Source organism: Pocillopora verrucosa, chromosome 3 (assembly GCF_036669915.1).
Source record: "Pocillopora verrucosa isolate sample1 chromosome 3, ASM3666991v2, whole genome shotgun sequence".
In the NCBI taxonomy this organism is placed as follows: domain Eukaryota; kingdom Metazoa; phylum Cnidaria; class Anthozoa; order Scleractinia; family Pocilloporidae; genus Pocillopora; species Pocillopora verrucosa.
The window spans coordinates 1488970-1505059 of record NC_089314.1 but is presented as its reverse complement, the minus strand read 5'-3'; the positions used below and the strand labels follow the sequence as shown (position 1 = coordinate 1505059).

Sequence of the window (16090 nt, the reverse complement as noted above, 5' to 3'; positions counted from 1 at the left end):
TTTGATTAGCTCTCGGCTAACCTGTTTAACTTTTATACTTGTTTTTTCCGCTTCCTTTGGTTTCAGAAGAATCGGAACAGAAACACAAAAATCATAGATGCTTTTTTAATTGATATTTTCTTCAATTGTGAGGATTCATTTCTATTATTTGTTGAAGAAATGACAGAGTTGGCTAAAGTTCGAAGCATTTTATTAGCCGTAGTAAATTGAATTAGTCAATTAAATGCAAAGAGGAAATATTTAATTAGCGAAGTTGGGGTGAATTTGTTTTGCCAGTTTTGAGTCATCAGGGACGTTAAGTGCTCTTTTAGCTCCTTAGTCGGCGGTTCTTGCTCTTATGACCCCAGAGATAGGAGCAGATCAACTGAGGTTATTCCATTTCTGAACTGCAAAAGAGACATCGCGGGTCATAAGTCTTCCTTGTCAATAACTGACGTAGAAACCGAAATCGAACTTATTTTGGGAAGAGTATCTACATCCTTTTCTTCGGAGTTAGACCTTTCGGAATTAACGATTTGTCCCCGACACAGCTCATCCCTTGGTATTAGGTGGCGTCGAGGATCGAATCTGTGCTGAGTTCCTCCGCCAATCTCGAAGCACGGCGGACAAGCCCAAAAAACGCAAAGGCAGAAAGAGGACTTGGCAAAAGTGCTTGTTATTTGATATGGAAGAAACTGGGAATTTTTATTCCAGTTGGTTCAGGTATGTATACATCATTTTTCATCTTTTTCAACTAAACAGACCAGCTCTAAAATGGCGGTCCAATCTGACACTTCAATTAAAGCACTTTGTAAGCACTTTTCTTTTTGTTTTGTTTTGACTTTTTCAATAATTAAGTAGCCGTGACGGTCGCAAATTCAATAGCCTTTGTTTATTTAGTGTTTCTTTTCCTTTCATTATTCTAACATTTTATATTAGTGATTGTAGCAGCAAAAAGGTAAATTTAGAAGCCTTCACCGGACTCCTAAAATTACAGCTTTTTAAAGCAGATTCCCTGATGGCCTATAGATAGTTACAGGGAGACTCAGCCCTTAAAGGGTACCTTTATCAGGCTTCAGGTATATCAAAGGGTAGGGAATTGAAGAGTTGAAGTATAGGAAATGGCAGGAAAATCTATCATTTAAGTTTTTTAAAACAGGTTCCCTTACTTGTGTAAATTAAGACCGTAGTTGTTCAGAATAGTGATTATATCGTATCAGCAAAAACCTGCATTTTCCATCGATTCACTCAACAGGCATTTGTCGCAACTGCCGGGTTAAACTTGACATGCAGAAAATAGGGGAGCTGCCCACAAAGCTTCCGGAGACCAAGAACCTTTCTTACGAGGAAACTGAGACCATTGAGACTTCTGTAAGTTCTGAACTGGCACTCAATGGAAATAGTGTTATTAACAGTGGCACCAAACAAGGCCCGCGGGGCAAAAAAGATTAAAAAAAAAAAAAATGGATAGGGACCTTATCATCACAAAATCTGCATGAGCGGGCCCCGTTTCCTTACTGCCTTTCCTTGAAATGTAACGAATAGGGATAGAAAGCACAAATTAACCGATTTCGTAGACCTCAGACTGTGTGCTGGTATCCAAGAAAACAATGCCATATGCTTATTTTGTGCCTTCTACGTCAGTTTTTCCTGAGTTCCGCAGATAATGAAGAGGTTTAATACCCCGTGCATTTTATGTCGCCCTTGCGTCTGCACACAGTTTAAATTTATTCAGCGGATTTTCTATTTTTATTCTCACCAAAATCTGAGAACTTGAAGCAGTCGCAACAAGTTAAAGACCACGTAGTCCGCGATGGTAAGCTGAGGCCAAATTGTTCTTTTAAGAATTAAGGGTTAATTTAAAAAAAACTGCATTTTTGCTTCCACTTGCCCCCACCTACACACACGCATCCACCTTATACCGCTAGGGATACGAGTTCATGTGATTTTCTCAAGGTTAAGGATACGGTGAATAACGCCCAGAAAAACGTTTCGGGTTTCCAATATACCACTCCGGGTTCCTTTACTACTCGCTTTAAAGTTCGTACTTATTTGTCATAATGAAAGGTATTTTATGTAATAAATTAGGCACTTTTTATCATAAACGAAGGCAGCAAAAAAGGTTTTATTTTTAGTCCATAATAAAGGCAACAAAGATCAGGAGGGATTATTGATCTTTGTCTAAGTGTTGGTTAACTTTGATAATTATGTACCCAATTAATTTTTTTTAATACAGTTTACGTTATATTTATTTTGCATCCTTGTCTAGGGTGTGATGTGTAACCTTCCAAATGCTGCAAGTACTCCTTGTTCGGTGGTAGCACATGACTTACTATAGCAAGAAACGTCATTATATTTACCATCAACCCTCCTAGAAGAAACCGAGACAAGCACTACAGGAATGAAGTCGGAAGAACCTAATGACCACCTTAGCGCAAAGCCAAGCAAGCGGTTTCAGCTGTTCTTGGTGAAATAGCGCCTAATGATCTAGATCTTCTCTGGGAATTTATTATGTCCTCAAAACAAAATGAAACTGGAAATCACACTTGTTCTAGTGGTTTGGATAAAGAATTGATGTACACGCTGGCAAACTGCTACAAAAATGCAAACGAAAGGGATTCTCGCAGGCAGATATTGTCCATAATGGCTGATAAGGTTAGCTTGGCAACAATTCAACAGTGAATCCAAGGCCTGACAAGTTATCGGTTTAAGGTCGCCAGGCAGCATGATGCAGTCCATGGCAGTGGAAAACTGGTGCCTACCAATGCACCAACGAAGTTATTCATACCTGAAGCAAAATTAGCGCATTTCCTAGACTTTATCACAAGCTCCCATGTAATTCAAGATCTTTCATTCGGAGCCAAGACAATAACATTGTCAACTAACGAGGTCGTCCAGGTTCCAAATGTGGTACGGAACATGATACCTGAACGAATGGTTTGCCAGTACCAAAAATATTCTGCCGAGCATGATTTCACACCAATGAGTCGCAGTACACTGCTAAGAATTCTGCATGTTTGTTCCGCTTCGACTCGCAAGTCATTGCAAGGGTTAGATTTCGTAAGCTGTTCTGGTGCGCAGGCATTTGAAGATCTTGTGAACGTTGTGTACCAGCTCGGGGAAAACGGAATGGGTCTTACATGGGCAAAAACACAAAAGGAAGCTTTAAAGGAGGCAAAGCGGTACCTCAAGACTGATTTCAAGGTAAAATAAGAAAGTGAAAAAGGGAAATAACTTTGTTGCGCGCCTGGCGTAGGTGTATTATGAATGTTACTCGACTGCCTACTACATGAGTGCTCTCTAATTGATTACTGCTCGCGTCTAGGTAGGTGAATAAGGGTGGATTCCCACTGTCGCGTAAATTTCACGTGCATACACACGTAGCTTTTAGGCGCGTAATTTAAATAGAGGCAATGTTTGAAAGGTCGCACGTAAACGTAAAAGTTGAGCGAGGTTTAGCTTTTACGTTTACTCGTGGCATTCCATACGTTCTTGTATTTTATTCACACCCTTAACCCTATTTAGACCGGGAAAGGTTTGAAGCCCCCTTTGCTTAAAAGTTGATCAATTTCGAAACCACTCAAGCTTTGAGCACCAAACCCAGCGACTTTTCCTAAAAATCATCTGGGGACATTTTAAAGTCGTCGTGACTTGTACGTCAGCATTGACGTTACCATGGCAAACGAGTTTTGAGAGCCATATTTTCCAAAACTTGCTGTTTTACTCATTCAATTATACCCTTACACTGTTCTCATACGCCGTCAAGAAATGCATTGTTATTATTGTGATTCCGTGAGTGATCGACTCCCCACTATCACGTTTAGTCACGAAACAAAGAGTTTAGCGTTTCAAAATGGCCAAAACTCACCTAGTTTGGCTTTTCTATCTCACTCTTTAAGTAGAAACGCAACTTTGCAACTGTAAAACCTACAAGGATTAAGAAAAATGAGTATTTGGGGATCAAATATCCACTTTCATGGATTTCGAATTTGGAAGTGTTTACACAATTACCGCCGACCCACCATGAAAATTCCTTAACTTCGATACCGCCTTATAGAGATTTCCTTCAATAGCCCAAGCTAATTCCCAGGTATGTTTTAGATGTATGTCTAAATGTGGGATTTAACTAGAATGAAGTCAATTTGGAGTTATACCACATGTGCAATATTGCCGTCGAAAATCAATAACAAAACGGAGTTTTTGTTATCCATAAAACCTATTCCTCATTTTTGAATAATTTCTGCTCGGCGAGTGTCGCTTTTGCTCTAAAAGAATCTTCTAGTAAAAGAAGAACAGTGATTCTGTTGAAATAAAGTGTCCAAATTTCTCCGTGCGACTTTATTTGCGAACGAGAGGCAAGTTGATGTATGCAAATTTCACGTAAATGATTAGCCAATTTTGTGACTCCGACCACAAAAATTGATATTCTAATTTTTCTAAAAAATAAAAAGCTTTTGGCGGGAACAATCCACATCAGGTATCTTATCTACCTAAAAGCTACTTATGGACAAAAAACAAAAGAAAGCGATTTTTCAACTCTTGCCACGAAATTAAGATTTTGGTCGATATTTCCTGACCGTCGCTCTTAATTCTTTATTATATAATGTGTGCCACTTTTTTGTTCTTACCACATTTTGACGTCCTCTGTGATCTATTATTGAACAGACGCACGGCAACTTGGAATCTATTTGTTAAATAGATCACAGATGACGCCATAATGGAGGTAAGAACAGAAAGTGGCACACGAGGCGCAGCCAATTTAGTCACTGATATTCTTGCACAACTTTGAACTACTCTTCGATCTATTACTGTAAAGACCCACAACAACATGGAATATAATTTTTTATGATAAAAAAGCCAAATGTTGTTGCTGCAGACCCACGCAATACGGAATCTAGGCTGCCAGGCATTTAACCGCAGCGTAAAAGTTACACAGCCATCGTTAATTATGTACCAATGAGGCTTTCTGGAAGTCCTTTCAGATAAATTTGCAACACAAAGACAATGGCCTTTCCCAGCCTTGATATGAACGATGAAAAAAAAAAAACAAAAAAACAGACTCAACGCATTTCACAATTGAACATTTTTAATATCAAGAATAACTACGGAAATTAAAAGCCCTTACCAACAAAAATTAAGTTATACGTAAACAAGTAAATACGAGTATTTATAACTGCGATAAATTTACATGATAAACAATGCGAGATTGATTTAAAGAAATACTTTAACACGGATAGAGTCGGATTGCACGTTCGGAGTTGGCTTTTAGTTCTCTGATGAATAGGATCTCGTGCACCAGGCAATCGAATTTATTTTTACATTTCTTTGGAACATCGAAGGGCCTCATTGGGTCTTCAGGGACCTGGCTATGTTTGTCCTGGTATTGTTTATATAGAGAAAATAACCGTTGTTTACGTACGTTTAAGTGTCCGCGCGAATAGCCCACATAACCTGCATCACACAAGTCACATTGAAAACGATAAACAGCCAGTTGTTGGTTTACTGACTGTGGCTTTTTCTTTCCTACTTTTAGGTCTTGGTTGACTTTACGGCTAAAGAACACGGGTTGAACAGTTGTCTGTACTTTTAGGCTGAGGTCCTTGAGTTGTTTCTTGACCTCGGCTTTAAAGTAAAAACAACTGTGAGATGATCCCTCAGAGAACTAAAACCAAATTTGTACGTGCAATCCCACTCAATCCGTGTTAAATCTATTCTGTAATGTAATCTCACATTCTTTATCATGTAAATTTATTGCAGTTTTTAGTGCTCGCAGAATCAATTATCCTAATATTTACTTGACAATGGTGTCATGACGATTTCGAAACGTCGGTTCATATCGCTAATTTTTACGTGTTTATGTATTGATTATAAGCTACGAACAGATTATCTGGTGATATACTGATGCTTCCTCTTATTCAGCTGATGCTTCGTCTTCTTCCTCAGTTGACGCTTCGTCTTCTTCCTCAATTAACGCTTCGTCTTCTTCCTCAGCTGACGCTTCGTCTTCTTCCTCAATTGACGTTTCGTCTTCTTCCTCAATTGACGCTTCGTCTTCTTCCTCAGCTGACGCTTCGTCTTCTTCCTCGATTGACGCTTCGTCTTCTTCCTCAATTGATGCTTCGTCTTCTTCCTCAGCTGATACCTCATCTTCTTCTTCTCCCTTTTCTTGTTGCCCTAATAATAGTGTCATTACAGCTGAGTAGCTAAACACATTTTTATGGCTTGATTGAAAGCTTTTTTTCTCTATTACTTGCCCCCCTTTTAATTTTAAAGGGTTGAGTGTAAAAAAACTATTGGGGAAGAGGAAATGGGAAGTGCTCATGAAGCCTTGCATTTTCGCTCTCTTTGACCATTTTCCCACCGGCTTATCATTAAAGTGCTTTCCTATATCTTTCATAATTACTACTGAAAAAAATTGGATCGGCATGAAAAGAGAAAAGAGTGCTGTCTCAGTAAAAAGCTTTTAAACTTTTAATGAAGTCAATCCTCCTGATGGACGACCTCATCTTGCTCAATACGATGACAAAAAGCTTAAATACAATTTTAGCTGTTCAAATCAAAACTGAAATTGAAACTAAACTCAAACTGGACTCACTCTTTTCCTCTTCTTCGCCAGATCCTTTTACTGCTCCTTCATCTTCTGCTTCTTTCAATCCAGTGTAGTCTGCTACTTCTTCCATTTCTGAGTCGTCGTCTACTTCTTTTTCCATTTCGGGGTCTCCTAATTCCTCTTCGTCTTGTTGTTGTTCTTCTTCTTTGAGATCATCCTGTGAAGCCGAATGTGCTGGCTGAATATGATCTAGAAACCAAGATAGTCTATTGTCAGGATTGAAATATGATTTGGACCTCGCTTCAGGCGGGTGGTTAAACTAAAGACCTGTTTTGCATTGGAAATCCTCTCATATCATTTTGGTGAAAATTAAAAGAGTTGAGTCTTCCGTCGAATTCCTTTCACAATTAGGAGGAAGTTTCGTGATAATGAATCTACTCCTGTATGCCTGGATAAATTTTTACCATTTTGCTGTCTTGTAAGCGAGTCCAGCTCGAGTTCTAACTGAGAGAGCTCATGATAAAGTCGGGCTTGGTCCCTCTCGAATTCACGAAGTTTTTGATCAGGTCGGCCTTGGTCGCTCATCCTTTGGTATTCATTGTGATTCTCACTGTCGATCCGCCCATTATGTGGGCCTAAAAAATAAAAACTCAGTTTAATTCAGTTTGGCAGCTATGACTTTTGCATTAAGTATCAACTCTTAATTTGGCCATGTCACTATTCATTATGACCTGTACTCTTTAAAGAGTAGTTTAGCCCTAAGACACAGCAACAGATTATGAAATGTTTATTAGTGAATCCATTGTATTTTGTTTCTAGAGGTTTACATACCATATGGTTTTGCGGTTGTTAAATCAAATACAGCAAAGAACACCACCTTGAATAGAAAATGAAGAACACGCTTTGTAAAATTCACGGAAAGAGTTAATGAATAGTCTAACTGGTTTTTAAAGATTCATTTATTTTGCAAACAAACCTTGCATGTAGCCAGAAACGCTATAAATGGTTACGCGTAATGACCTATTGAACCCATGAAGCCGCGGCCACATGAATAAAAAAAATAAGCCAACCTTGCGTTCTTGATCAAAATGATATTTTCCAACATATTTCCATAAAATAGGAGGAAGACTTACCACAGATATTACAGTCCAGGATGTCATTTCGAGAAGTTCACTCAACTACAGACCTGACTACGGAAAAAGAAGATATCATGTTATTATGATTAAATCTAGTGAGGCGTTAAAACAAAGGTATCAGACTGAACTTTTGGTTTAACAATGATTAGTGAAGGTGTGTAGACATAGATATCACACTTGCAAGGCATAATGCTCAATAAGATTAACGAGTACACATTCGAAGACTTAAGTATTTTGTTCAATCTTTGTTCACGCACAAAAGAATCATGTAATAAAGTGGTTTATTACAGTCTTTGTTTGTCCTAGCCGTAATCAATCACACGCAACGAGCGCTCACGCACAATTTCTTTCTTCATGCGTTATCAATCAAGAAAAATGAGTAGAGATTCTAGAACTTGAGTGTTTTGGTCAATTCTTGTTCACTCACGAAAGAAGCACGTGATAAAATGGATAAATACAGTCTACATCTTTGTTTATCCTAGCCGGCTGTTTTCTTTGTTAGTTTTCTTGAATAATTCCACAATACTCAAGCGAACGCAATGAGTACTCACGCACAATTTCTTCATTTTTGTCTGTGTCAATCCAAATAATTATTTCAGTGTCTTGGCTGAGGCACTGATAAAGATAAGTTTTCCTCCGGGTTGGTAAGACTCCGAACAGACAAATCAGCATGATGTTTCCTTGTTAAGCATCACGAAATTAATGTGATGTTTGGAATTCATCCATATTTCAGAAAATAATCCCCTTAGGATATGTGCATATGTTTTTTTAATATTTAATTTTTTTCGAGTTAAGTTTTTAGAAGCTTGCAGAATACTTGGAAGCGCTGACATATGTAAAATGCAGTGCCGATTAGCTTTCAATTGCCTTGAAGAAAATCTTTCTCCCTAAAAAAAGGCAAGGAATATTGATTCATATATTTCTTCTAGAACAACAGCTTGAAGAATCTGTGGATAGAAATAAAACTACAGCAGAGCTTTCTAAACGTGTTTTGCGCATATCTGCTAAGCAGCCTGATGAATTTCGTTGCTGGGATCATCGGATGGAACGTAGTTGATTCGATCTAGAGAAATCATTTCAAGTATTGTGAACTCTCGCGTCCAAATTCCATATACTTCTAAAAATTCTCATGTACCATGATAAACTTATCTTTTTTTAGCGCATTAAAATATTCTTTTAACGAATAACAATGACACAGATGATTTCATGGTGAGTTGGATTTGAATGGAATTTAAATCTTCAACTCCATAAAAGAGTAAACCGGTCACTGATTTTATGGAGCCTTAAGGCGTAGTTATTCTCTTTGAATTCTAGATTTTACATTTTCCTGTTTGGTGTTGTTATGATCGAAATCTACTTTTATAGGTCCTCATTTATTCTAATGACAAAGGTCAGAAGCGCACAAAAAGTCAAAATTTGGTGACGTACGTTGCTCCTTGTCTAACAACTGTTTCCTAGACGCAACCTTCGCACTTTATAAATTAGCTATTACCATGGTTCAAACAGTTGATTTCCTTTGCATGAAATACCAGCTGTTGGTTTTTAAATGTTCATGAAATCCTTCTTCACACTCATTGCCGGCGATTTGAGCGTAATACATGTGAAATCAATGATGCAGAAGGCATTTAAATTACGCAAACGTTTAATGAAACACGATTTAGTTGCTTAACTTGATTAACTTTAAGACTGGAAAAAACGAAATCGCGTAATTTTGCAGTTGGTCAAACTGATTGATTTCGTGGACAATTTGATCAAATCTAGCGACGAAAACCGTGCAGCGTAGGACATTGTTCTGTTATTCAAAACAATCACGCTACTATGTTCCTAGCAGTCCGTCGCCGCCGTGAGTCAAAAGATGTTTTAAAATACGTTATTTCAGTTATAATCGCAAGAGCTCATATAAGCTCCAGCGATATAGAGCTCATATGTCACTTACCTCCCCTGATGTCGAGCAACAAGTTGAGTAACAAGGCAGTGAATGATTGAATCGTGATTGAATTATTTTTAAAGATACCCCTTTTTCCGGCTTGATCTGATTTGATTGGCTGCGGTTTTAGAAATAATGTCATTGTTAGATAACAGCTATTATGATAACCTCTACTTACTACACGTGCTGTGATTGGTCAATTAAGCAAGCCGGAGAATCTAAACCTGCCTTTATCGCCAGGCTATCCATTGAGTTATTGCCGATTTCTCCTATAAATTTGACTGGTTTTTTTTTCACCTCAAAATGTGTTTAAAACTCGATTACAAGTATATTAACGTTTTCAAATTGACTCTTTTTGCTCTCCATGCGTTTCATACATATGATATCTTATAACCCTGTTCTTCTCGGTCGTTACTGTAGGCTACGAATTCAACTTAATTATAATTTATTCCCGTAGCGCTTGTACTTGCTCATAAGTCGAAGGGAAAAAGCTCGTTCCGTGTAACTCTTAGAACGAATCGCGAACTTGGTTTGTATGGGGTATTTATCAAAAGAAAATGTGGTTGACCGCTCGGCCAATTGTTACAGGCGAATGAATCATCGTTGGAATAAATCTATCCGTCATAAAATTTCCCATAGTCTTTCAAATTGACCAAAACAACAGACCTGATTCTTGCAACTGGAAGGGGATTTAATTCAAGAGGGAAAGGGGAGCTGTGGGAGAACCTTTTGCTTTCAAGGAACTGGAAAGCTAGACGACCCTCCGTAGCATTTAGAAGATAAATTTTGAGGTCTTACAGAACGAAATGCCGATCAACTTATAAATAGTCATTTATTGCTGCATAATACATCTGTCTGAAGCTAATTCATTATTCCTCACAGTCATCCAGCTGGAATCTTCAGTTCGATTCTGACTGTGGTCTACTTGGAGAGTCTTTGGTGCAGTTTATCAGTTTAATACAAGATTGGATTCACAAACGAGTTGGTAAAGAACAGCAACTCACAAATGTATCTTAAGCGCAATAGGGCTTCGTCAGATAATATGCGAGTCATTTGTTCCTCCAAGAAAGCGAAAAATACATACGAAGTCCATACACAGAGAGCGACTAGTGTGATAACGCAGAGTTTTTATAGCGAGTTTTCGTTCTTTTCCAGATTGTCCGCGGTAATCATGACGAGGTTGCTCGGATTGTTGCGAATATTCCGCAGTGGCTACAACACAGAATCAAAAGCAAATAGAAGCACCTTACGCCGCGAAGAACCAAATGTTTAGCCCTAATAGGTCATATTATATGAAAAAAATAGTGAACAAAGTAAAGATAGGCGACACGATCCAAATGCTTGCGGCCCAAATTTTTTAAAACAATCCAGACATGGACCTATGCCCCATTGGATTTCTGGTAGCGTGCATTCTCTCCACAGATGTTGAGGCCAAAATCCGAGCGAGCTACCACAGAACGTTAAGTTTATTCCATATGCAGAAATTAATTTAACAGAAGTTTTTTTCACATCCCAAAGGTCATACGAATTTCCTCGAAGGAGGACTGATGCTGGTATCACAAGTGCGATAGGTTGGTAAGTAGATATGTACTATGCTGACGGACTTGGCGGTCTAGACTGAAGATGATAATAGCGAACATGTTAAGGGGAATGACAACAGCTGCCTCAACGAAGAACAGTGTGTAGGCACGCATAACCACCTTATTCACGATTGGATTACCACTTTCAAATATAGCGGCAAATTGTGTAAGGTTTCCCAGTTTTAATCTAAAGTCCTTAAGTCAGAATAAAAGGCTTGCTAGTTGAAGAGTCCAGTATTTCGAAAATTTGCTGGATGACCTACACCTCCATTTTTGTGTCAAAAATATCATTTATTATTACGCTTTTGTTAAGATGATTTTATCAATAAAATAATCTAGAAGATATCTTTCTACTACGTTGTAACAGCATTTTCCTTTACTAACTCAATCTTCTTATGGAAAGTGTTTTTCAAAATGTAATGAATTTTAGAAATTTTACAACAATTACAAGGTCCCTCCATCTTAGTTTTTTTCGAGCCTCCGTAAGTGAACTCAACAGTTGCTATTTTTAAAAACCCAGTCATAGAGCGCAAGAATAACTACAGGGATCATAACCACATCATTATAATCGGTACTGGAGGGAGCAACTCTCTGAAATGATTTGCGTCGTTTTCGTGCCCTGGTCCTCGTATCTATTTTATCATAAGAATACCAGAACCAGAAATCTGCAACAGCGCCTCAAAAGTTCGGCATAGTTACATGCTAGATTGAGTTAGTAAGGGTGAGCTAGTAAAGTTAGTCAGTCAGTGAATAAGAAAGTAAACGTAAGTGAGCTGTTAGCTTCTTGCTTGTTTTCTCTCACTTGTGGGAAAACTTACTGTTGTAAAGTCGCGTGACGAGTAGCAAAACCAGTTTGCCACCATTGAGGCGTTGTGTAAGTTGTGCTTGAAAATACCCCGCCAGACCGTAATAAAACAGTGCCCCCTATTACCGTGTACACATTTCTCAATAAATCCGTCCTTGTTCGTATACCTGGACTTAATAGGGTTGTTAACTGAACAGAACTTAAGACTCTAATGTTAACAAGTAGAAATAATGATTGAAAAGAATTGCATAGAGCAGTTAAAGAGGGAAAGATCGTTTAGAACGAAGACGAAGGACTAACGCTCGAAATGTCAGCATTGAAACTCTTTACGGTGGCCTATTTTACGCGTTACAAACTCAGTTGAATAATATTAAAATTACCAAGGTTAAACTCCTCCCCACCGACGCAACACAACAGTTTTCGTTACAAACTTACCCCCTTCTATCGTAATGTTACTTTATTAGCTGTTGATATTGACAGGGCACTAACTTTTTTGTGATCATATAAGTAACATGTAAAAAAGACAACCAGCGTATGGGGTAATTAGAAGATTAAGGATTTGATACCCACAAGTGCCAAGTTGCAACTTTACAAAGCTGCTATCCTCTCTTTAAAAGTCTGCGTCTTTCTTTCATTACCGGTATCATAACGAACGTAGTGTTTAAAACTATAAAAGGATTCATACATCTTTGTAAAAATGGCCTATTGTTCATTTCCAGCGTGGAAATGGAACAAGAAATTACCAAAAGGTGGCTAACCACTAATTTGCACTTTAATGGACTTGCATGATCAGCCAATCTAGTTACGTCGAAAATAGGAACGCACTAGATAACAAGATACATTTCATGCTTTGGTTCGAGGTAAGTGCAAAAATACGAGTGAGGGATCAGCAGGCTTCAGATGTTTGTAAGGAAACTGATAGCCAAGCTACTCTCAACAAAATTGCAAAACTGTGACTGTGTAACTCTTAGTTTGTACATATACGCCATAATGGGATATCACAGTTAATCTTTATAGGATTTTGTACGATAGAATTTGTTAATTTCGGATCGTTTTTATTCTAATCACCTATTTAGTTTTGTATCAGTCCTTAGATAGGTGTCCTTATTTGGTGGGTAACCGCTATTGACACAGAAATAGAGTGGTTGTCACAACAAAATGTTTCATAGCCGTCCTTATACATTTACTGGTAGAGTTACGTGAAAACACGGCAACGTCAGGCACGAAGAAACGTTTTCCCCACTACCGTAGAGAGCTGATTCACTCTATGCCACGACGCCTGAATGAGAGGTAATCTGTCGTCGCTTTTCAATCTGTTAGCAAGGGTCGTTATGAGGGTGGATTGGGGGAAAATGGAAACAACTATTGTCAAAGAGCTTTTGAATAGCCTTTGCCACGTTTTAAGCAAATAACAATTATTGTACCTTTTCACTTTCTTTTTTTTTGAGTCTTTTGACTTTTTTTATTATCTTTGTCTCACCTGAAATAAGAAAATTGATTTAGTATTTTGTAGGTAAATCTTATAACCCTCCTCAAAGTTGTCTCACACTAGGCAAGTCGAAGGTTGATATGATTGTGTTCCGAGAAAAGGAGGTAATCTGCCGTCGCTTTTCATCTGGAACCTATATATAATTAAGTAATGTTGGCAGAGTTCGTTACAAAGGTGGATGGGGAAAATGGAAACAGATATTATCGAAGAGCTTTTGAGGAACCTTTCTACGTTACGAGTTGAAAACAATTATTGTACCGTAATCCTTACATTCTGTTTTTTCTCTGATGATTTTCCTTTCCGGCTTAAATGTTACTGAATCTGTTGAAATAGGTCAAACATGATTTAGATATATGATAGGAAAATCTTATCACTTTTTTCAAGGTTATCGATAAGTTGAAGATTGATATGATCATTTCTTTTCAATCTGGGATTTAATGTTAGGAGAGGTATCATGGATGGATGTTGATGTATAGTTGTAGTGTTAGTTTAGCGTTACATTTATATCTTTTGCTTCTCTTCTAAATTACCTGTATCCGCTATTATTTACTGCTACAAATAACCATTTGATCGGTGTGAAAAGAGAAAGGAGTGCTGTCTTCGTAAAATGGCTTTTTAACTGTTAATGAAGTCAACCCTCCTAATGGACGACCACATTTTGCACAATACGATGAAAAAAAGATAAATTAAAACTTTTTTCTGTAAAAATCAAAACTAAAATTAAAACTTAAATAAATAAGACTCACTCTTTTTCTTTTTCTTTTCCTCTTTTTCGCCAGATGCTTCTTCTGATCCTAAAATTCATTGCTACGCTGCGTTTGTTTAGATGATTTTATTGAAAATAATAATCCAGCGATTTTTTTTACATCGTGTAACAGCATTTTCCCTAAATAACTCAAATTCTACTGGAAAGGTTTTTCAGAATGTGATAAAGTTTTAGAAAGTAAAAAAAAAGTACATTGCCATCTTTAAAAAAACCAAATAAGTAAGCGCAAATAAGATACAGGGATCATAACCATTCATTATAACTGCAATGGAAGGAGAATCTCTAAAATGATTTTGCGTTCGTCCACGAACCGTCTATTTTCGTGCCCTGGTCTCGTGATTACTTCGAAAGAAAGACAATGAACACAATTTTGATTACGTAATAAATCTGCAAACAGTGCCTCAAAAGTTCTGCACAGAACATGCCAGATTGAGTTAATAGGTAAGCCAATAAGTTAGTCAGTAAGTAAATAAGAAAGTACGTAAGTGAGCTGTTAGCTACGTGCTTATTTCACCTTTGGGGGGAAGGGTGCGGCTACACGTTGGCTTTTGCGTCCTGTGCAACCCTTAATTTGAACATATTCGCGATGTTGCGATATGTTTATGCAGTATAATATTTTATATGATAGAATTTCGTTTATTACTAATCAATTTATTATAATTACCTATTTTAGTATTGTATCAGTCCTTAGATAGGTGTCCTTATTTTGTGGGTAACCGCAATGCTTATTGACACAGAAATAGAGTTTTTTGCTACGATTAACGACAAAACTAAGGCAAAAGAACTCATTGATGACACACTCCAATTGAAGAGCGCCTTAAAACACAGTTTTTAAATACAAGTCAGATGTAGTGGCCAACGCAACAAAATTACAATGGCAAAAACTTGTCCTGATGGAACACTGATTTCGAAGACCCATGTTTTACATGAACAGTTTAGCCGGTGAAAGAGCTACCATGCGTGCGTTGGTACTACAATTGATAACGAGTTTGCAGGTCAGCTGAGCCGTAATTAAAGATAGCGGGTAGTGGGTAAAAGTTTCATAGCCATCCTGATAAAGTTACGTGGGAGTCCCGTAAGATAACTTTGCAAAAAAGGAAAAAAAAAAACACTGACCGATCCAAGCCTCGAATGCACAATTATTCTGATATCTCTGAACGAAGAAAAAACTAAAATAAAAGCACCTCACATATCGAGTAACAACGGTTTTTAATATCAAAATTGATTACGTGAATAAAACCCACATCATATTAACTAATACTATAAAATGGCGGTTTCAGGCTATCTTCTGCACATAGTATCTCCTGGTCGATAGCAATTTTATGGTGTGTGCGTTGCAGTTATTTGATCTTTCCACCATTAAATGCTTTCCAACTGCATGTATACAGTGATAAAAACGAGTCAAAAGCCTAACGATTACGTTTAAAAAGGCCCAATACTAGACTATTAAAGACTGCTAAACTCGCAGCTTTACATTACTTGTGCTTGGAGTGAAAATTGTGTATTGCTCAAAATGGTGATAAAAAGAAAAAAATAACTTGATGCTGGGCGTTTCAAAATCCCATGGTTTTTTTTAGCCTCGACGGCCTGTTGAGAAAAGATATAAAATATGTAAACAATTGTTTTATACTTGATGATTGAACCTATGAAATGAAAGTTGTTTACCTCCAATAGGAGAATGACATTTATACAAGATGTAGCATTGGCTCACACCACCAAAGCTTTGTAATAAGTTAACAGCAGTTAAAATTCCCACTAGAGTTTATAGCATGAAGCAACATGGCCAACTCACTTGCGAGAACAACTAGTTACAAAAGTATGAGAAAAGCATGATAGGTAGCAGCTACTCAGACATTGT

General features: G+C 37.6%; 1 protein-coding gene and 1 pseudogene across 1 annotated transcript; both read right to left on the bottom strand.

Annotated features, from left to right (window-relative positions):
- Positions 1–5047: 5047 nt before the first annotated feature.
- LOC136279952 (major centromere autoantigen B-like) lies at positions 5048–9715 on the bottom strand. Its single transcript, XM_066164484.1, has 6 exons — positions 9602–9715; positions 7663–7719; positions 7361–7406; positions 6994–7164; positions 6575–6778; positions 5048–6153 (listed from the first exon to the last, which is right to left on the bottom strand). Exons 2-6 carry the CDS (start codon positions 7687–7689, stop codon positions 5891–5893), a joined length of 711 nt encoding a protein of 236 aa, XP_066020581.1. The 5' UTR covers positions 7690–7719; positions 9602–9715; the 3' UTR covers positions 5048–5890.
- An 831-nt stretch (positions 9716–10546) lies between these two features.
- LOC136276725 (uncharacterized) lies at positions 10547–11286 on the bottom strand (annotated as a pseudogene).
- Positions 11287–16090: the final 4804 nt, after the last annotated feature.